Below are 22,193 nucleotides of genomic sequence, written 5' to 3'. Positions count from 1 at the left end.
CGAGATTTCTTTCAAAATCATAAAAAAAAGCTTACCAACCAAACCTTTTGGACTTTAAATACAGGACTGTATGTACATGAAATGAATCTCAGAATGTCTTAATACTTGATTTGCCTCTCTGTTTCTTTCATGACAGCAACATTCAAGCATCGTACATTGCTTAACTTTTCTTCATTTCTTGAATTCCAGTGCAGGGTCAGTCTTTTGAATCTTTTTTGGTGGTTGTGTTTGTGTGTGTTTCTCCATCGGTCACTCTTCCCTCAGGGGCTGTGATGTCCTTGCTGTCATGAGCATGTGTTGACCGTTCTCTTCCGTCCCTCGTGTGCTGGAATGATGTTGGTGGAAACAGAAGCAGACAGATACATTTTCTGCCAGATCAATTGACCCGGGGACGAGAAACAGTGAGGTTCCTTTTGTCTGTATGAGTGCTAATGCAGAAAGTGTATTGCAGAGTTTTTGCACAATATTTGGATTGTTTGTTTTGTATGTATATATGTATGTATTTCAGCAGAACAAGGGAATATTTTTAATTATGCTATGTTATCTAAATATGAAAAAAGATCACATTAAAGTTGCATACAAAAAGATGCAATCAGATACATTTATAAATGTGTGTGTGTGTGTGTGTATAGAAGGAAGTATGATTAAAGGACTCAAACACAACTATTAAAAGATACTTTCATGTTTCCCGGGAAGTTTTCACCCCCCGGCTCTTAGTATTTAGTCCGAGAGCTCTCAGTCCCTCCCACAACGGACCCAGAAGAGATGACAATGCTGAATAAAGTCGTCGTTTTTGTTACTTTTGGACCAAAATGTATTTTTGGTGCTTCAACCAATTCTAACGGACCCTCTGATGTCACATGGACTACTCTGAAGATGTTTTTCTTACCTTTCTGGACATGGACAGTATACTGTACACACAGCTTCAATGGAGAGACTGAGAGCTTTCGGACTAAATCTAAAATATCTGAAGATGAACTGAGGTCTTACGGGTTTGGAACGACATGAGGGTAAGTTATTAGTGACATAATTTTAATATTTGGATGGACTAACCCTTTAAATTAATGTTAACAGTAAGGTGTCCTAACTTTGTCACACATGGTTTTCCACTTTGACTTTATTTTTGTTAAATATATGTTGACATGGTGTGATGTGTCATGTGTTGTTGTTCATTTGAGGTTTCATTTTCCAAATTCTAAGACCAGTCAAGAACAGGATTTTTTATTTATTTATAATGTCCTGGCACAGAAAACCATGGCATTCAAAAGGCATCCCAAATATCAGAATTCGCATTAGAGGCATTAACATCAAGTTGTGATATGTGTATTAGGTTAGCAATTGCATTTATTAGAAAATGAATATTAATTTGTGCAGGTGTACATTTTTAAATAAGCCAATTATAAAGCTCAATATATATAGTCACAGATTTACAGGCTTGTGTTGCTGAAATCTGTTGACAGGTATGATATTGTTGAATCATAACTCCCATCAGTTTAGGCAGATGTATTTAGCAAACAATGTGTGCCAATGTGTTTTCTACGCTCTGCATTTCAGGCGAACCCAGTTCTTTTTATAAACACCTATTTTGTGAGCACAGCAAAAGGTTGCTATGGAAACAGGTTGAAAGATCCCAGGCCATAATTAATACCTTGCCACAAACATAAGTTATTTTCAGATCACCATCTTTTATTAAGCAATCTAGACATGTAAAAATCAAACAACCCCGCTGACCAAAGCATTCACACAGCAGTTTGACCTTAATGTGCTTTTTTTTTTTTTACAAGCATAAAACAGACAATATACACAATGCATTGAACATCATTAATAGCACGACACATTTAGACAATCTCACAGATCACAACACATTCTTCCAGACAGGGGTGTGTTTCCCAAAAGCATAGTTGCTAACTAAGTTAGAAACTTTGTTAGTTGCAATACAATTTCCCATTGCCAGCCAACTAAATTGCTAACAGATTAGCATCTATGCTTTTGGGAAACGCACCCCTGATCAGATAAGAAAAACCAAAAGCAAGTATGGGAGGTTTTCCCTCTTTCTAGTTACTGAATGTCAGGGATTCAAAAGATAATGGAAGTTAAACACAACTTTGGTATAAAAAAAGATGGACATTCTTAACTACATTCTCAATCTTGCAAGCAGAGTAATGGGTTTTATGTCGTTTTTAGCTTGTGTAATGAACTTTAGTACGATGGCATCCATAAAATGAGGAGAAGACCTCTAATACATTACACTGCATGGTGTTTTTCTCCAAATATCAATTCTGCCACCTCTCATCTCACATCAGTCATGTCACTACTAATAAAGACTAACTGCCGTAAACGAAGTATAAAAAGACAGGTGCAATGCTCGCTCATTACATTACAGCAGGAATAGAGCCTGAACTTGGACTTAGTGTCAGATATCTCCGGTTTTAAAGCTCATCCTGTAATACAATCAAGGTAATATTAATTCAGCACATACAACAGGACCTCTAATATTCCTAGAGGACTCGTTGACCTATAAAGTGCCATATTTTTCTTTTGAGTGTCATTCAACCATCAGAATGGATTTGATTTGTGATCGTAGCCATGGAGATAGTTTTGCAGATATCAGTGTGACTCAGATCTGACAGACCGATCGGCTGACAGATTATGGAGATTTACACTGCATGCCAAATGTAAACTATTTTAAGAAAGAGAATTCGGACTGTGCCATGTCTAATACCCCAAACCGATTCATATTTTTCCAATTCGTATGAATTCTCATTTGTATTTTTTCTGCTAAATTGTAATTTTTTTCATACAAACGTATGAATTCATATGAATGACCTTCCCCTAATTCTGTCCCTAAACTTTACCCATCAATGGAGACTAGACAAATCAAACAACTGAGATTGTACGAATTAACTATCTTGTAAAATATGTATTAATTGGTCATGAAATAGCATTGGATACCAATATCAGATTTTATGAACTGATCGAAAGCTCAAAATGTGGCTACAATGTGCATGAGTAAAAAAAACTGAGAAGGTACTGGTGATAAAATATAAATAAAATACATTTACATCCCCCCCCCCCATATTTTTGAAGATGTTGTGTCATGTTCATAGTTCCGCTATGATATATATATAAACAGCATTTTGCTTTCCATCTAGCTGCTATAAAAAAAAGCATACATCTTGTGTGAACAGCCCCTCATTGCTCAAAATCTCTGGTGACCTCAAGGCAGAAAACTGCAGTGAAGAGACAGGTGTCAGCATTTGCAAAAGAGATACATTCCTGCCATTTTCTAGCACAATCTTTGTGTATAATTCCACTGTAATAACAAATTACATCAAAAGTAATTAATGAGGAGCGACAACCATATTTACCTGCAGTGTTATGCTTGAAAAAAACAGTAAAAGTCTGGTTGTGCAGAACTGACATTGCTAATATTAGCTCACATCTTTGCCATCTCTATGTGGGTTTAGAAGAGGTGTACAAAACAACACCAGCGCCTAGTGCACGGCTGCTTTAAAGTGCTGCTGGAGCGTGTATTTCACCTTGACTGATGTGGGATCCTCCTCAGCTAAACCCACCGCAGGGACTTTTCCAGACAGTGGCAGTCTCATCACAGAGTCTGGACTAATCTGTTTTGACCACAACCCATTGCTTTTCCTTTTTTCTGCAGCTCTTCTTTCTTTCGACACAGGCCCTGTGTCGTTATTGTCATTTTTCAACAAGAATCCCCTTTGATAATCCAAGCACAGCCTGGTTTCTTAGATGATAACTGTGGAGTTGCTTCATGACTACTGACGGTCAGTTTATCTGGAGCAGGACAGAGGGTAGTGACCACACAGCAAGTGGGACACGACCGAAATAAACAGCTAATGGAGGACTGTTACTGTTCTAGTTCAAAAGAAGTCGTTGTAACCTACTAATAATAGCTCAAATGAACAGTGAGAGACTCAACAACACAGCATGATGCAGATGACACAATATATTATTTCCCAAAGCTCGACTCATCATTAGTGCTGACAAATGTGTATGGTGATCACTTGGCCTCTGAGATTAATTTTTTAACTGTGGAGCTAGATACTCCTGCAGTCTTAACCACAGACAAGTTACTTCTACATTATTCTACAACAGTCACTGAGGGGTTTTAACACCAGTTCACACTGCAAGCCAAAGTGCCCAATTAATTTTCAAAAGCAGTGTTTTTTTTAAGTTGTTCATATGACCTTTTAAATGTGGCCCATATCAAACACTGTTCTACTAAACAGGCAATGCTTAACTGATTCATTTAATTCATTCAAGAATTACAAAGTCACCATCTTTAGGAGTGAGTCATTGAATTATTCGCTCAGATGATTTTTTCCAGAACGCCACTGCTGTGTTATGCATGCTGTCCCTGACCTGTTTTAAACAACCTATATAATAAAATGTAAAAATGTATTTTAATTAAATGAGAACATTTAACTTATATTGTCAGGGTTTTATTATTTCAATATAATGTATATGCCTCTTTGGCATCCCTTATGTTGCTTCCACAAATAAACAAAAACCTTGTCAATGAATAATTTATACTTATATATATACATATATATATATATATATATATTGTGTGTGTGTGAAAAAGTGTGTAAATGTTGAATTTCAGTGTTTCAGCCTTGGTTCCAGAAGTGTTTTTTTTTTCATTCATATTTCCCATAGTGAGTTTTTTAGAAAGTCTTCATCAGTTTTAATGAGTGGAAATAACTACAGTTCCATGCAGGAATGTGAATGACAGGAATCAAATCACAAATGACGAAGAAACATCAAATTATTCATTTAAATATGCAAAAGTTTTAGTGTTTGATAGCATAGGGAAACTGATCCTGCCTCATTTACTGTGCTTCATGACAGCAGTTCTCTAGCTGGAGGAGATTTCTTTGCAGAATCATGGGTAATGTGGTTTTCATCAGCTGCTATCTTTTAGTGCTGTCAAATTGATTAATATCGATTAATTGCGTCCAAAATAAAGGTTTTTGTTTGCATAATATATGTTCTGTGTATATTTATTATGTATATATAAATATACACAAATACAGTATATATATAAATATACACAAATACAGTATATATATAAATATACACAAATACAGTATATATATAAATATACACAAATACAGTATATATATATATATATATATATATATATATATATATATAGAGAGAGAGAGAGAGAGAGAGAGAGAGAGAGAGAGAGAAATCTGAAATGTATACATGCGCATCTATATATACATAATAAATAAACAGTACACACACATATTATGTAAACAAAAGCTTATTTTGGATGCGATTTAAATCGCGATTAATCGTTTGACAACACACTTAAAAAAAATAAAAAGACATAAAATATGCTTCAAGAAAAGCACAGTAGCAAGTTATCCTTAAAATCAGTTTCTTTGTGGAGAAAATTAATATGATTTTTACATCCGTAACACAACTGATGCACTATTATATATTTCCCTCATAGTTATACTGCTCTCTAGACAACTTCGCGTTTACCAATGAAAAATCCACAGTGGTGCCAAATAATAGTTAGAGTTCAAAAGCAAAACAAGCTCCACAATATTTGAGAGCAAACAGTCAAGAAACAGAATAAGATGATATACTTTTGCACCTTTATGTGTAGTACTTTAATAGTATGTAATTCATATATTTGTTTTGAGTCAAACCAAGGATAAATCCAATATGCAAATATGATGAAAACCTTCTAAAGTCACATGGGGTCTCGCTTAATTAAATTTTATACCCACATATGAAAGTGAACCAAATCTATATTTGTTTCATAATAGTGTCATCCCAAAACCCCAGATCTATCATGTGCAAAAAAAAAAAAAAAAAAAAAAAAAAATGTAATTCAGATTTGGGTCACATTGATCTGTGTGAATGTATCCACAGTTTTTAAGTTTGTTTGATAGCTTGCTTGCTTTCCCTGCTGCTCCGATAAAAAATGTCCTAGAACGCCCCTGTCCACTTTGATCAGTCTCACCACCCAAAATAGCACACGCCACTTTTTTTTAACGATCACAGACACACACACTTTCAGTCTCGGTTTGATTCCCTAGTCGCCTGCGCAGGCACTTTTTGCCTAACAGCAAAATACAATTGGAGAAGACAAGAAACCCTGCAAACTAGTTTCTATTCTTTGTCCTCCATAGTAAAAAGAAACCTCTCCAAACACAATACACCTCATTGCATTTTGGCCACAGTCCTCTATGAAATCTGACAGAACTGCAGGAAGGTTCAGAAGTCTGATTTATGTATTTTTTTTAGCTTTCCTTGAGTCTTCTTTAAAAGTGAAGTGTCATTTCATGTTAAATACTCTAAAAAGTGTAAACACTGTCCATTTGCTGTCACAAACGGCCCAGAAACTACACTTCACCTTTAAACTGATATCACAAACCAATGTTTATTCACTCATCTATTGTAAAATTAAATAATAATTTTAGGGTGACCTATTCCTTTAACATAAATGGGGACATATATGTAGAAGTTTCAGGGAAATGCTAAAATATTGTTCCCTGTGGGTCAGTTGTTGTTTAAAGAGCTGATGTACTCACACCGCCACAAAGACGGAAGTGTGCTCCACCCGGGCATGTGGGAAAGGAAGGAAGCAGATTTTGACAGCAGAACAGGGTGTAGCACCACACCACACCAATCAACAGCACAGATTCAACTAAAAAGATTGTGGGTTATTGTCATGAAAACAAACACTTCGTGTGCAGTAGAAACCAGCTTTCCTTCTGCCTGGAGAAAGGCAGCTTTCAGGGACCAGTAATGGACCAATAAAAGCAGCAGGTGCAGTGCATCATGGGTAACAATATCGCTGCCCACAGCCAAACGCAAAGTCTTTTATACACAAATTAAAAATTCCGCCCATGGCCCGTATCCTCGGCACGACCGTGTCCTCATTTGTTGCACAAGAGGCAAAAAAAGCTTTTGCCTTTTTCCTTGCAGCTCCTTATTCCCAGGCTCTTTTATCAGCTTCTCAATACTCCCACTCATCCGTCATCATATCCAGGTAACTTAGGATATTCTGGGCATGTTTAACAGCTTGCTTACGGGCAGTTTTGGTCCCCTGGTCACCCTGAGGGTCCACAGCATCAAGAGCCAGAAGTTGTTTGGTCAGTAGCTCCTCTAATACCATGTAGCTCTTGTCAGCCCTCTTGCCATCAAAGCCCAAAACCTGAGCCTGCAGGTTGCACAGGCTGGCTAAGACGTGCCACACAGACGCATGAGACGGGGGCTCATCTGCTCCGGGGTTACGCCGTCCGAGGGCTTCCCAGAGGTCTAGGAACGTGGTGAGTGCCTGGACTTCCAGCACGGCCCGGCGCCGCGCCTCCCGGATGCAGGGATTTTTGCCCGTGTCCACCTGATCCAGTCGCGTGAGGAGACCTTGCAGCTCCGCCCCCTGTCCTGCAGCACCGTGCCGGAGCACCTCCTCCCGCAGCACTGAGACACGGCCCCTGATCGCCTCGATTTCACGGATCGAGTCATTCTGCGCTAGATCATACCTGGAGACAGTCAATTACCTGGTTAAGTAACTAATAATCCAATAAAATAACAAAAACAGTTACATTTTGAGTAGAAACAATAATAATTTATATTTTATATACTGTGTATATAAAATTTATATACATGGGGGGTGTTACAAAGGATTTTTAAATTAAAAAAAAATTATATAAAAAAAAGAATCCTGAAAAATAACAGAAAAAAAACATGAATTCCAGCATTCATAACAATAAAAATGTTTTCTTGATTTTTGAGATGTTTCTTAATCACTGATGCTCAAGAAACATTTTTATTATTAATGTTGAAAAAAAAAAAAAAAATATATATATATATATATATATTTTTTTTTTTTTTTTTTTTTTTGTGGAATGATACCCAATCTTTTGAGTGGTAATGTTTGTTAAATTGTAGTAGTAGAAAATACATTTATTCAGCAAGGATGCATTAAATTGTAAAAAAAAAAAAATAATAAAGAAAGAGACATTTATAATGCTACAAAATATTTTTATTTAAAAAAAAAAAAAAAAGTGGTTAACTAATAACTTTCTGTTTATCAAAGAATCCTGATTTTAAAAACAAAGTATCGCAGCTTCCACAAAAATATCAAGCAGAAAAACTGTTTTCGACTGTTACTGGAGTAATGATGCTGAAGACTAATTTAATATCTCATAAGTAAACATTCAACAGAACTTTAGTGGTGCTGCATATTGTAGTGTTGTATGTTGATGTGTGTATTTGGTGTTACCTGCGTGTGTCCTCTCCTTCTCCCTCCAGGTCAAGATGTTTTAGCAGACCATTGATCTCCTCCACCACTTGTTTTCTGTAGTTCCTCACCGCAGCATCACTAGACACATCCAGGGCGTCCAGTTCAACCAACAGCTCTGTAAGGACCCTCGCCAGGTGGGCACAGCTATCACGCCCGCTCAGACCCATCAGCAGAGCCACCTCCTGACACCGGGCTCCACTCACCTGCACAACATCAGTTCATCTCAGATGAGTTCTCTTTATTCTACTGTCAACACCAAGTTCTTTCATTTATTTGATCATAAATACAGTAAAAGCAGTAAAATTGTGAAATATTAATATAATTTCAAATAACCGTGCTCTATTTGAATGTATTTGAAAATGTAATTTATTCCGGTGATGGCAAAGCTGAATTTTCAGCATCATAGCTCCAAACTTTTGAATGGTAGTGTAGTTTTTTTTTTTTTACAAAAACACACTATAAACATTTTAATGGCTATTTTCTGCTCTCTCTCTGACCTTTAAAATAAAAATTTTAAAATTAAACTGCTGTATCTTCACATGTATTAGCTGGTTAAGATGCATGACTGTGATTTCTCGTGATATTATTGTTTTTGCAGTACCAGTCACCTGCGCCATGACTTGATTAATACGCTGCACAGCCTCATGCGTGTCATCGGACAGCGGCAGCGCCAGCGTTTGAGTGCGGACACGACCCTCCAGTAATTCCTGTACGGCACAGACCCGAGTCAGCGCTTTGTAACGGGCCTTCCTGAGCGGGACACTTCCACCAGTCTTAACCTGAGCCAGCCGCATGGCCACATCCTGCACAGCCTCCACCAGCTCCTCACTGATCTCAAAGGCATCTTGAGCCTGGCCCTGCCGGAACGGCCCCACGACCCCTTCATTCAGCAAGTTCTGCACCTCCTGGGTCAGCTCCTCGATGGCCAGCCGAGACGGATGGGTAGCGTTGCCCTCCAGGTAGCGAAGCAGACCCTCCACCTCTCCTGCTGCACGCTTCCGAGCCTGCTGAAGCTCCGGCCGGCCCTCCGTCTCCACCTGCGTCAGGAAACAAGACATGGTTAAGAACAACAAACTGGTGTGACTTCATACCGAACTAAAATGATTGAATGGCCTGTCCTGACCTTATCGACCTCCAGCAGTAATCGGGTCAGCTCTCGCTCCAGTCGTTTGTACTCTCTGTCGCTCTGCAGGCCGCTGTAAGAGCACACCTGAGGGCCCAGGGTGGCAATCTCTCTTTGCACCTCGTCCAGCCGTGACAGGGCTGGGTGCTGCCCAGGGTACGGGCCCTGGGGTCCCGCATAACCTGCGAAGGGTCCTGGCATCTGCTGAGTGTGTGGTTGCTGACTGCCATGATCCATCGTCCTCTTCCCTCCATCAAAGGGTTTCCTAAACAGGCTGAGGCAGAAGAAAGAGGTGAGAGCAGGTCAGGATATGGAAATACTCACAGTGTGATGACAATACAGTGGATGCAATTGAATACAAGTAAAAGAGAAGATTTTATGGGTAGCTGGCAGGAAAACTACATTTTTGTTAATTTTTCTAATGTGTAGGTAGAATTTTATAAGCTCGTACTTTTTGTTAATAGCAGACTATATCGAATATTGTGAGAATTTTTTTTTGTTTTACACTGCATGACAATTTAAACGAACTAGTGAAAACATGATTAAACCGGCAAAAATAAAAAAAACCTTGAACAGCAGCATCTAAAATTATACAATCATTTCTTTAATCTTTAATAATAATTATTTTTAGCTTTTGTTTTTGAAAGTTTTAGTTAATAAAAAAATACAGTAAAATTATTAATTATAAATGTCTATAATGTAATTTTTTAGCATTACTGACAGTAAGATAAAGATATTTTGAAGAATGCATGTCAAGTTTCATATGGATGTCAATGGGAACTAGAAACTGTTGGGTTGCCCACATTCCTCTAAACATCATGTTCCACAGAAGGATTACTTCACACGAGACTGGATTGATATGAGGAAGTGATGTCTTATGTGAATTATCTCTAAAATACATTTAATTCAATCAAAATAACCAAACATCAGGCAAACATGTGGTGACAGACAAATGTTTCTTCTTCCTAATTAACTATCCCAGCAGGTGATTTGTAGTGGATGTCTATAATGAGAAGTTCAAATAGAAGAAAAAGGGGGATAATATATATATATATATATATATATATATATATATATATATATATATATATATATATATATATATATATATATATATATATATATATATATATATATATATATATATATGATCCAATTGTTAAAAATTCAAGAATAGATTATTTTGTCTGATAAAATAGGTTTAATCCTAACCCAGGTAAGCTTCTATTATGAAAAATACAGGAGAGAGGTCTTGTGCAAAGGTTGTATGTGTTTTACAGCTGTGATAATGACTAAGGCTGACTAAGCCAAGGGTTTCCAACTACACCCATCATGAACAAAACACCAACTAAATAGGCTTGCCCATGCAGGAAACAGGAGCTGTATGAATGCATAACATCACAAACCTCTGTTTGTTAGCTGGACAACCTTCGTGAACAAACCGTTTCCCAAATACAGAAGGTTCTTATAACTTGCTTGATCCGTCCATCTGAAGTGCAATCATTCAAACTTACATGTCTGACTTTCTGTAATCATTCCATTCATATGATTTTGACAACAACAGACAGACTACAACAATCCAGTTTACTGAAAGGTCTTGGTAAGTGTACTAAGTGTACCTTCCCTTCCGGTGTCATGAAATATGTGGTCCTGTCCTACTCATTTTCACAAAAAAAGATAGCAAAATCTGGCTATTAGCACATGTTAGAACGTGTAAAAAGTGTTAAATGTTAAAGTGTAGCAACCCAAAAGCACCTACATACCTGAACTGCAGAATTAGTTTAGAGAACTGAGGTGATCCCTAAGAGCAGATGCCCTTCAAGAACACGGTCTTACCTCTTCAGATTTAAAGTCCTAGACAATATTTTACTGGCAGCCGACTGCCGCTGCAGGGGAAGTGTGCGTGATGTCACGGACCGATCATATTCGTGGTCCTTAAAGAGACAGTGTCCATTAACACCCAGACCGTAGTGCGTAGACAATGTTTTTGTATATTCCATGTGGCTTTTTCCAGAGCAGGAAGTCAAGGATACAATAAAAGCATGTGTGCAATTTATTATTACTGTATTAATTAAAAATGCAGTTCTTTTGATCAACATCAGATTAGCATTCCCTTGTTAGGAAACAGCAGTACTTGCAAGACAGAAAAAGAATAGGTTTAAAGTTTGGGGTAAATTTCAATTTCAGGCTTTGCATCTGCACCAGAGCGGTTTGCTGTAGACATTATTACTCAACAGTCAGTGTGCCGTGTTTGCATGCAACGGAGATGAGATTAGATGGCATTTAGTATGTAAATAAATGCAATAATGAAGACCAGTTGCAATCCAGAAGCAAATATTGCATTGATATCATCAGTTACATTTAAAATTCTATCAAGGTACATCAGTGAGGGATTTAAGCTTACTTTTTTTTCAAAACATATTAAAGTTGAAGACTGAAATTACCAACATAACAGTTTGAATGGAGGTTTTATATGTTTATTGGGTTGAGGTTTTATTACCACAGCAAATAATTTATATTATGCTCATCAATATACTACATTTATTTGATCAGAAAATACAGTAAAAAAAATAAAATAACATTGTGAAATATTACAAAAACTGTTATACATTAATCCAGCATTCAGTGTCACCTGATCCTTCAGATATCATTCTAATATGCTGATTTGCTGTTTAGGAAACATTTTTAATTATTAACAATGTACAATATATCAATATATGTGCTGCTTAATATTGCAGAACAAAAATATGATGATATGACATCATGCTGTGATGATACTTTTTAATGATTCTTTAATAAACAGCATTTGAAATATTTATATTTTGTAAAATTATTACTGTCAATTATCATTTTATGTGTCCTTGCTGAATAAAAGTAGTAATTTCTTTAAAAAAAAAAAAAATAATAATAATAATAATAATTTAAGTTTAATAATAATAATAATAAGTTTGGAATGACCCCAAACACATACAAATATATAGATTTTTTTTTTTTAATAAAAAAACAATTCTCACCTCAGCAGTATATTTTAGACTATGTTCCAGCTGTACACATTACAAACTAAGGCAGGAGTCACAATTATTTTTTGTGGTAATTAAAGGGAATGCCGCAGATGCTTGTGAAATATTAAACTGCATTTAATCCAGTATATTACTTTAAATGCACAATACATTCACAACAGTGCAGTGAGAATGCAATCCTTGTATACCACAGGATCAAAGATGTCACACTTGTTCTTGGTTTTTTCCTCAAAGTACGCTTTGGGACGGGTGCGCTATCCTTTTATATAATAAACAGCTAGAGTGTTTGAGAAGGAAACTCATGACAGTGTCAAATAAAATGATTACAGAAGCCATATACAAGTAACCCCCCCCCCCCCCCCAAAAAAGCTCCAATCTACAACAAAACCAGTCAGATATTACTGTTGCGTTCAAAAACCTCAAGGAAGTACTCCATGAATACTCAAGAAACACCAAGGTTCACTTACGAACAGTTCACCTAGCTGGTTGATTTTCTGCTCCCACAGTTGAGCAACAGTGTGATGTCAGAGTGACATCATGCTGTGATTGTAGGAGGGGAGGGGAGGGTCAGATAAGGATGAGTCAGAAGAACATCATCTGTCCAGATGCTCCACCTGCTTCCTGTCTCCCCTCCTTTATCGTTCTCCACTATCCAGTCATTTAAGCAACAGAAGACCTCTTATTGAAGGTGGCAACTTCTAGCAACTAAATATAGACACAAACACTTTGGACAATGAAATCTGGGTGAAGCCAGAGAGCCAGCATGCCATCCATGCCAGAGTTTATCAGTGGGGACTAAATACATCACTGCGTCTCTCACCATTCATGGCATTCTGTCACATCAGAGTCAATCCATTATTTTCTAAAGCTCAAATTTACAACAGATTAAAACAGGGCTGCGTGTGGGGGATAGACTTACTGTCTTTACAATAACAAAAACTGTATACAGGTTTAGATCATATAATTTTCACAACTTGCATCTTTCAAAATTGTTTAATGGAGCTTTTGCCAGCTGAAGATTTATAAATCTGAACACAGGTACTACTGAAACTGATGGCGGTCTGAACTATCGAGACTAGATGAACTAAAACAGTTCTCTGTTCATGGAGTCATGATAGAGAAATGTTTCATCTTCATCGCAATGATAATTAACACATTAATAACAAATAATAAACAAAATACACTGCAGAAAATCCATGAAAATATGACCTGATGTACTGTGTACTATTGGTACCTTCATAATGCAATATGAAGCAATTGATTCTGTATTGACTTTTCACACGTGTTTTACCCATGTTGTGTTTTAAAGTTCAATTAAATGTCTGTTAACTTAATGGATAATGTCCTGGCAGAACAATATCATCATCTTTAATTCTAAAATTAAAAATGAGGGGTGTTCAAACTTCAGCATTAACACTATAAACAGAGAGGGAGTCGAGATTCTGGAACTGTCCACAGCAGCTCTGATGCTCTGATGCTGATGTTACCCGCGAGATCATGGAGGCTGAATGCAAAACACATCTCATCATCATCATCATCATCATCTTCATCATATGTGCCATCATGAAGAGTGTCTTACAGCTCTACCCTGAAAGCTACATGAACCAGGAACGTAACACCCTCCCCAAATGGGTTTTGCAATGGCTGATTCTTAAATATCTGCATATATTCGTCCCCCAGTAGTCTACTGAATACATGACTACATCCGTGACATGAACTATAAGATAAATAAAGCATGGTTAGAATATAACACAAACCTGAACATGCTTCACCACAGATGCTTTCTGTAATCTGACAAAGCTGTGCCTGGATTTATATGAATGAACCATGGCAGAAGGACATTTGATAGCTTCTGAACACCAGCCAACCCTTATCCGACACAATCCGAGCATATCTCAGCACCTCTTCCTAAAATGCGCAGCGTATTTCTCACCTTTTCAACGCGCCGAAAACGTTCGCGCACATGTCTAGCGGACCCCGTTTCCATCAGCTGCGATGCTCAAATGTTTTGCGCGGTGCAACACTCCAGTGATTTCTGGATCGTGGACTTGCAGTGACACTGGCAGAGACTGGCATTTAGAGCAGCAGCAGCATCACATCGGTATGGACTGCATTCCCGCCCCTCCCCTTCCCTCCCACTGTAAGCGCTAGTGATTCATCTCAGTGACTCTTTTGAGTCAGTTCGCTACATGAGTCGTTCAGTGACTCTTTAGCAGTTACATGGATTACATGGAGTTACAATTGAGTTTGTTTTGTGTGGTATTGAATCTTTCACTTTGAGTCATTGATGAATTAAATACGATTTTTTTTTTAATCCTTTTCTAATTTTTACCTGCATGCAAATATTTTAGTTTTTATTTTTTTATTACAACAAAGCGCATCTTAAATTTATCCCATTTACTCAACCGCCTGACATGACATTTAAAGCTGGGGGTAGGTAACATTTGACGCTCTAGCGGTTAATAAACAGAACTGCTTGCGTCTTGCGGAAGAACATCGTAGCCGGAACTACTTCTCTCTGTTTATGTCTATGAAGAATCACAAAGGTACTGGGTTACTCCGCTGCCATACTCCCGAAGCAATCTAAAATAGTCCGAATATAAACACTTATTATAGGTGCACCCTAGTGATTCAGGACAAGCTAAAAACACGGTTTGGAAAATGGATTCATGGTGTACTCGCTTATTATATAAATTTTTCTACATTTTGAACACAAACAAAGTTACGAACCGCAGCTCTGATTGGTTGTTTCTTACCGGGAGCGGATGTATTTCTGCAAATGGAAATAGGACCACTGGGAGGAGCCAGAGGAGCTTGATTTTTTCACAGATTATCTGTCTCATATTCTACTGTCAGGACATAATGACAGGTTTAACAAATATGGAAAAAATATATTTTTATAAAAGTTACCTGCACGTCCTGATTTTGCCAAGTCCGATGTGTTCCTAGGTCAACATATTTTGTTGACCCTGGAACAACATTTTACTCCAAAAATATATTCTTAACCATATCCCTACACCTAAACCTAACCTTAACCATGAGTAATCCCTAAAATCAGAGGAAATGATAGATGAATGACACTGATGTACAAGCACCAAACACTGATTTTAAGCATAAACTTCACAAAATCTATAAACTGGTTCTTCAAATCTGATTGGTTAATCACAATGTTGTTCCAGGGTCAACAACGATGTTGTCCCAGGAACATGTCTCACTTGGTAAAATCAGGTTAGGCAAGTTACCTACTGCAGCTTTAATTAAGCTTTAGAAATTTAGGAATTATATTTATTTTAATTGTGTATGGTTATTAGTAGTGCAATATTATATAATATGTGTGTGTACTGTTTATATTTATTGTGTATATAAAAATACACAAGCTTGAATGCACGCAAAAGTTTATGTTATTCTCTGGTTCGTTCAGCTGCCAATAAGCCTGGTGTTTGTTTGTCTCTCAATCAGTGTCACTCCAAATCTCATTCAGACTAAAACACTGAATTCAGAATAGCATACCACTTATCAGGCTAGTTATGCACATGACATAACTGCAGCATGCGCTTAAAAAACCATCATCATCATCCATTGGGGTGGACAATAATATAATTATAGTTAGTTATAGTGGTCGACCAATATATCAACCGATATTTGCCATACCGATATCGGCCGATAAGTTTTCTGCTTGGCCGATGTGTTTAAGGTAGGACTTTTTTTTTTTTTGACGGTTTTCTATGTTAACAGTTCTGTCTAATACTGATAGTCTGTCTAATAATCAGACAGAATGGTTAAACAAAAGGAATTAATGTATACATAAAGTATTATAATGATTGCTTTTATATTATTAGTAATAGAAAGGCAAACATTATAATACTTTCTCGTTTGCCGTCAGCATTAAGCAAATATGCATTTATCATTTATTAAATCTTTGAAAGACTAATGAACATTTAATTTTACAAATCTTGTAAACTTAGTCGACTCCAGCTGTGAGATCTTGTGAAGTGTGTATGTGTATCCAGCATGATTGCATGTTCTCTGTGTGATCAGTCCGTGTGAATTGAATGCTTTAAACTTTAAACTTGTGATTTCAAATTATGCTGCGCTTTATGCATTTTTCCATTGTCATATTCATGTAGTTTTCACTGTGTGCTGTACGTAAAATGAGGGTTACCTTGGCTTTATTTGAAAAATATGATTCTCAATGCACACAAACTTCCCAGAATACTGAGTGCCATGTTGGTTACAGGTTTTTTTTATTTTTTATATTATAACTTTATGTGAAAAATACTGTCATCTAAAGTATAAGTATGTTTCTTTTACAAATTTATGTTTTAATCCATTGTCAAATTATTTCAAATTTCTTAAATATTAATAATAATAAAAAAATAAAAAAAAGATATCGGTTTTATATCAGCTATCAGCTATCCAAAATATCGGCATCAGCTGTCACACATTGGTCGACCACTAGTTAGCTGTCATTCTTGCTTTAAATACACGCTTCAGTCATGTTGTACTCTGGCTTCTGATTGGCTGTGAATGTTTGTTTTGATCATTCATACCAACAATATTGTTCCTCTGTCATTGTCGTTACAGCTGTGCCACGGATTCCGTATTCTCACAGAATTATTAATGAAACTTTATAATCAAGTTATATTTATCGTTCCTAGTGTCAATAGGTCTGCTGACACCAAAAACGATAATTAACTACTATATTGTAAATATTTTAGCTTTAAATGTAAATTTCAGCTTTAGATTCTGATTGGCTGTCAGTGTTTTTAAGTGATGATTCATCAGCTGGATCTGTTCTAAATGTGATTCTTATAATGGGTGGACATCCCTATTCTCAAAGAAACAGAATATCACAACTTTCATATCTTCTTTGACTGTAAGAGTATAATGGTTGAATATAAGAATAGGCATATACAGATACAAAAAATACACACACACACACACACACACACACACACACACACACACAAGATATACAAATATATAAAGACATTTCCATTCCGCCAAGATATTGGCACTGGTAAATACAACCAATTAAATATTCCTAAAGACAAGAGTGCAGTCAAAAGGGAGAGACTTCAGAAAACGAACATTATCAATGGTCGGTGTATTGGTGTATAGAAGTGAACCAGAATGATTCACTTAAAAGACTCAGAGACTCGTTCACAAACGAAGCCCCACACTGGGGAGACCATTCCTCACACCAGGAGGGATCCCTAATACTGTGAGATCTTCAACATGACCACATCTGCCTGATCAATTAATAAAACCATCACTCCCGTGACCCGAGGTTTGTCATATCTGTAGATACAACACGGACTCTCCTCGCTTCGTCGTTTCTGATAAACACATTTAGGCGATGAAGTCAAAAGTGAACTCCCTTCCACAATACAAAGTGGTTTCATCTTTTATTCACAGCGACGTCAACAGTAAACGTAACAGCAAAACGTAAAGCGTGAAACAATTTAAAACGACACAAATTACTTGAAATAATCCGTGTTTAGCTTGCTGCTGTAGGTCCATTTAAAGCACACAAAGACATCGATCAGCCCTCATCAAGAGCTCAAAGCAGTACAAGGTCAAGCGTTGTATAAAGTAAACACATTATCATATAAATACATGTCTTATTAAATATGTTGTCCATCCTACCTGCATAGCCAACGGGCAGCCATCGGTGAGCCTGTGTTTACAGATTAAACAACGCGATGTTCCTTTACAACCACCGGGTTTACAATACATCACATAAACTAGCTGGCCAAGCGGGAACGAACGAGTAACGAAGAGTTTGAATTCATTAAACGTCAATAACACGTGGCATGTGTTGTCTAATTGTTTTCAGGCGTTTTAAATTAGCGCGAGGACAAAACAAAAAATATTATAACAGTACTCCCTATCATAAAAAAAAAAAAAAAAAAAAAAAAAAACTTGTGTCAGGAAGATTTTAAAATGTTTTTGAAAGAATCATCTTATGCTCACCGAGGCTGCATATATTTACCCAAAATACAGTAAGGCTTATTTATCCGTGTGATTATGTATTTCCAGAATCATTACTCCAGTGTCAGATGATCTTTCAGAAATCTCTATGAATATGATGAATTGCTGTGATATATGTATGTATCACTTTTTACAGTTTCGTAACTCATGGAAGGTTTTGGTCGTCCAGTTTTATTAAATCAGAATTACAGGAAGTAGAACGCAACAGAGAGTTAGTAAAATCTGTATTATTCACATAAAACACAATACACTCTTTACAGAACGCGATATGTTGCGTTTTTTTTTTTTTTTTTTTTTAGAAAACAATGATGTATATATCCCCTCTTGTAGGAAGTACTGATGCATGAGTGAGGGAAAAGACTTTTATTTTAAAATCATCCACCATGTTCAAATTGTGCTGAAGATTCATGCTGTCACTGAGGGCAGGAGAAATTGTTCTTATTAATTCTGATCAAGGTCAATGACTTATCAACGATGAATGTAAAAGCAGGCAGTACTTTAATATTCGGGTCTCTGCGTCCGTGTTATACACACGCTCGTCTGTCTTTAACAAGTTCCTGTCGAGGTCATGGACGAAGCGCGAGCCAAGCTCCCAAACAAGCCGAACGAGCAGAGGTTTGTCTTATAACTCTTGACAAACTAACGGCGATGTGACTCTGCTTCTATACGAATATTCACTATGACACGCATAAAAACGGCGCCAAATAAATTTCATTATATACTGCTTTTTTATTTAGAAATGCACATTGCATCTGTGAAACTGGTGCTCAAAACCAGTCTTAAGTAGCAAAGCTATGTTTGTAGCAATAGGCAAAAATACATTGAATGGGTCAAAATTATAGATTTTCTTTTTTTAATGTCAAAATCATTAGGATATTAAGAAAATATCATTTTCCATAAATCTATTTTGTAAATTTTCTACTGTAAATATATCACAACTTAATTTTTGATTAGTAATATACATCGCTAAGGACTTAATTTGGACAACTGTAAAGGCTTTTTTTCCCCTTCAATATATATATTTTTTTTTTGCACCCTCAGATTCAATATTTTCATATAGTTGTATCTCAGCCATATATTGTCCAATCCTAACAAACTGTACATCAATGGAAATTTTATTTACTCATCTTTGTATAAATCTCTTAAAAAGGTTTTGTGGTCCATGGTCAGATATTTCTTTTCTTTTAGGTTTCTTTACTCCTATTGATGTTTAATTTTCATTATATAATTCTAATAATACAAAATCGATACTACTGTAGGTGCAGGGTCCTGAAGTTGCATAATTTCAACCAGATGTATAGTTATTTTTTTTTTGTGTGTGTGGAAATGTCTTATATTGCCTTGTTTTAATCTTTTTATTATAGAGGACTGGATTCAGTCCAGCAGCAACATCAAAACATGACTGGATCGGTCCCCCAGACAGACTGTCAAACCTGCGGCCGATCATATATCACATCCCAGAGAATGAGACCCCGCAGGAGAGGAAGCTGAGGCGTCTGAGACAGGACACTGAAGACTGGAACCACGAGTTCTGGACCAACCAAAACTTCACATTTAGCAAGGTGTGAACCACAGTTGTACGGTGCAAGCTTAAAAACACAAAGTATAATGCAGGAAACACATTTAACATGCTGAGTAATTACTCTTAACTGTTCCTCCATGAAGTTCCTCCTTTACCATTGCATCACCACTAGGGGACAGCTTTGTGTTGTAAATGTTTCTTCCTGTAAACACTTGCAGTTTAATATCCAGTAGAAACTTATTTTTTTATTTTTTTACTCATAGCAACCGCATAAGTGTTTTTTAATGTTATTTATCAAATAATAGCTCACCTCATCAAGTTCACATTGAGCAATTTATTATTATTTTTTTCTTAACAGGAAAAGGAAGAATATGTGAGATCACAACTGTCAGCTAAAGGGTTGTCAGAGAGAGATGAGGACGGTGAGCTGTCTAAATATGAGCAACTACCAACATTATATTTATCACACACAACCAAATGTACATGTGTAAGAATCGCTGATCATTGAAGAACTCGTATTGATCGACCTGATAATTGAATCTTAAAAGCTGTTTGGGACATACCTTCTGTATAATGTGCCATTTATTATGGTTCCAGGAAGGAAAAGGACTTTAAGCATCGAGGAAATGGCAGTATTTTACAAACACTTTTTAGACAAAAACATTGGAAGACATGCCAGTTATAACAGGTGAGATAAATACTGAAATACGTACTATAATATAATAACCTGTTGTATACATCCTTCTGCCCTTTGATTGATAATGCTGCTTTAACAATTCAAATATTATTTGTTCATCTCTATATTACATTGCATTATATGTTTAACCCCCAAAATAAAACTACAGAACTTTGTTCAAGCATTTAAATATCATCTTACTAAACATTATTTTGAGATACGACTGATATTTATTTGCATGTTATGTAATGAGTCTGCTGTACTGTTATAAAGATCTCACTGATGAACACTACAAGCTGTCAGAATTGCATCTTACTTTTTAGCCATATAAATATCAGCAAGTGCAGAAAATTGCATATTTTTGCTTCGTTTGGGCCACTGAATAAAACTAAGGTGTTTTTCTCCTCCTTGAGCTCCATATTCATCTATATCATATTAAATATGATACTCAACAAAAAACGCTTGCAAACTTTTGTGTAATGGCTTAATGTACTCTTCCATGAAAAAAAGAGACTTTTTAAATATGTCAGACTTTACAGGGTTAATACCATGTTATTTATTTCTTCTATACTGTCTTGTCAATCAGGGAATGGTATAGACGGAACTTCACCATTACACTTCTGATGGCGAAGGTAGCTCTAGACAACACATGGAGGACACTGACTGGACAGACGAGGGGAACCGGACGGGAGCAGGGCAAAACTACATGAAATAAAAATAAAGACACTGCTGATTTGGTATTGTCTCAATGTGGAAGTGAAAGCACTGAAGTTCAGAGCAAAGATTGCAGCAAAATCTGCAACTGTTGTGAAATACTGAAGATGCTTGTGTGCCTGTGTTTGTAAATATGAGAGTGTATGCAGCTCAGCACGCTAGATTTTCCATTCTCAATTTTCGACGGAGAAGCTGTCAGTTTTTATAATCCGAGTCTGATAACCCTTCAAAACCTGATAGTAACTGCAGCTACACGTGGAGTGGAAATATGTGCGGTTCTGTAAAAGCCTTAAAAAAGCTACAGCCACGTTTTAAAGCGATAAAGCACCCAAAACTGAACATTTCATTAACATTTACTCACCCTCATGCTATTAAAAAACTCTGCCTTTTTTGCATGACTTTCTTCTGTGTAACATATTTTGAGAAATACAGATTTGCAATGACATGAGTGATTTGATTCTGACATTTGGTTTTAGTTTTTCAATTTTCATTTTTTTTTGTTAACTGTAATATTAATCTAAGTAAGTTTATTCATTTATTTTATTAAACATAACACCTAAAATATTTATTTTAAAGCTAATATCGTGATCGAGTAAAAGTTTGTCTCTGTGAAATCAAACATGATTTTGGGAAATGTTTGGTAAAAAAACAAAAACAAAAATGGGATAGTAAAATAAATTGGAAATATAAACTATGGGCCAGTTTTTCTCAGAATAGTATGATGCTCAGTATTAACAAACAAAATGGCAAATGCTTTGTTTATGAAATTTATTAAATAAAGCTACAAGGTTGAAAGTAAAATGTACAAAAATTATAATTTCAGCTAATATCAAAAGCTCGAG

The 22,193-nt window shown here is 36.4% G+C and overlaps 2 protein-coding genes across 4 annotated transcripts; one reads left to right on the top strand and one right to left on the bottom strand.

Moving 5' to 3' along the window:
• Positions 1 to 1,665: 1,665 nt before the first annotated feature.
• Positions 1,666 to 18,233, bottom strand: LOC127970536 (BAG family molecular chaperone regulator 5). Of its 3 annotated transcripts, XM_052573142.1 has the most exons (6): positions 18,095 to 18,158; positions 11,189 to 11,359; positions 9,426 to 9,699; positions 8,911 to 9,339; positions 8,282 to 8,505; positions 1,666 to 7,538 (listed from the first exon to the last, which is right to left on the bottom strand). In XM_052573142.1, the coding sequence occupies exons 3-6, from the start codon at positions 9,660 to 9,662 to the stop codon at positions 7,013 to 7,015; spliced, it is 1,416 nt and encodes a 471-aa protein (XP_052429102.1). In that variant the 5' UTR covers positions 9,663 to 9,699; positions 11,189 to 11,359; positions 18,095 to 18,158; the 3' UTR covers positions 1,666 to 7,012. The 3 variants fall into 3 exon arrangements, with proteins under 3 accessions (XP_052429102.1, XP_052429101.1, XP_052429100.1); XM_052573141.1 differs by lacking the exon at positions 11,189 to 11,359 and having other exon boundaries at positions 18,095 to 18,233; XM_052573140.1 differs by lacking the exons at positions 11,189 to 11,359; positions 18,095 to 18,158 and adding an exon at positions 14,379 to 14,532.
• Positions 18,234 to 18,747: 514 nt separating this feature from the next.
• LOC127970538 (cytochrome c oxidase assembly factor 8) lies at positions 18,748 to 21,746 on the top strand. The gene is made up of 5 exons (XM_052573145.1): positions 18,748 to 19,054; positions 19,804 to 20,001; positions 20,320 to 20,383; positions 20,559 to 20,649; positions 21,224 to 21,746. Exons 1-5 carry the CDS (start codon positions 18,914 to 18,916, stop codon positions 21,345 to 21,347), a joined length of 618 nt encoding a protein of 205 aa, XP_052429105.1. The 5' UTR covers positions 18,748 to 18,913; the 3' UTR covers positions 21,348 to 21,746.
• The last annotated feature ends 447 nt before the right edge of the window (positions 21,747 to 22,193 follow it).

Source organism: Carassius gibelio, chromosome B13 (genome assembly GCF_023724105.1).
Source record: "Carassius gibelio isolate Cgi1373 ecotype wild population from Czech Republic chromosome B13, carGib1.2-hapl.c, whole genome shotgun sequence".
In the NCBI taxonomy this organism is placed as follows: Eukaryota; Metazoa; Chordata; class Actinopteri; order Cypriniformes; family Cyprinidae; genus Carassius; species Carassius gibelio.
This window is presented reverse-complemented; position numbering and strand designations above follow the sequence as displayed.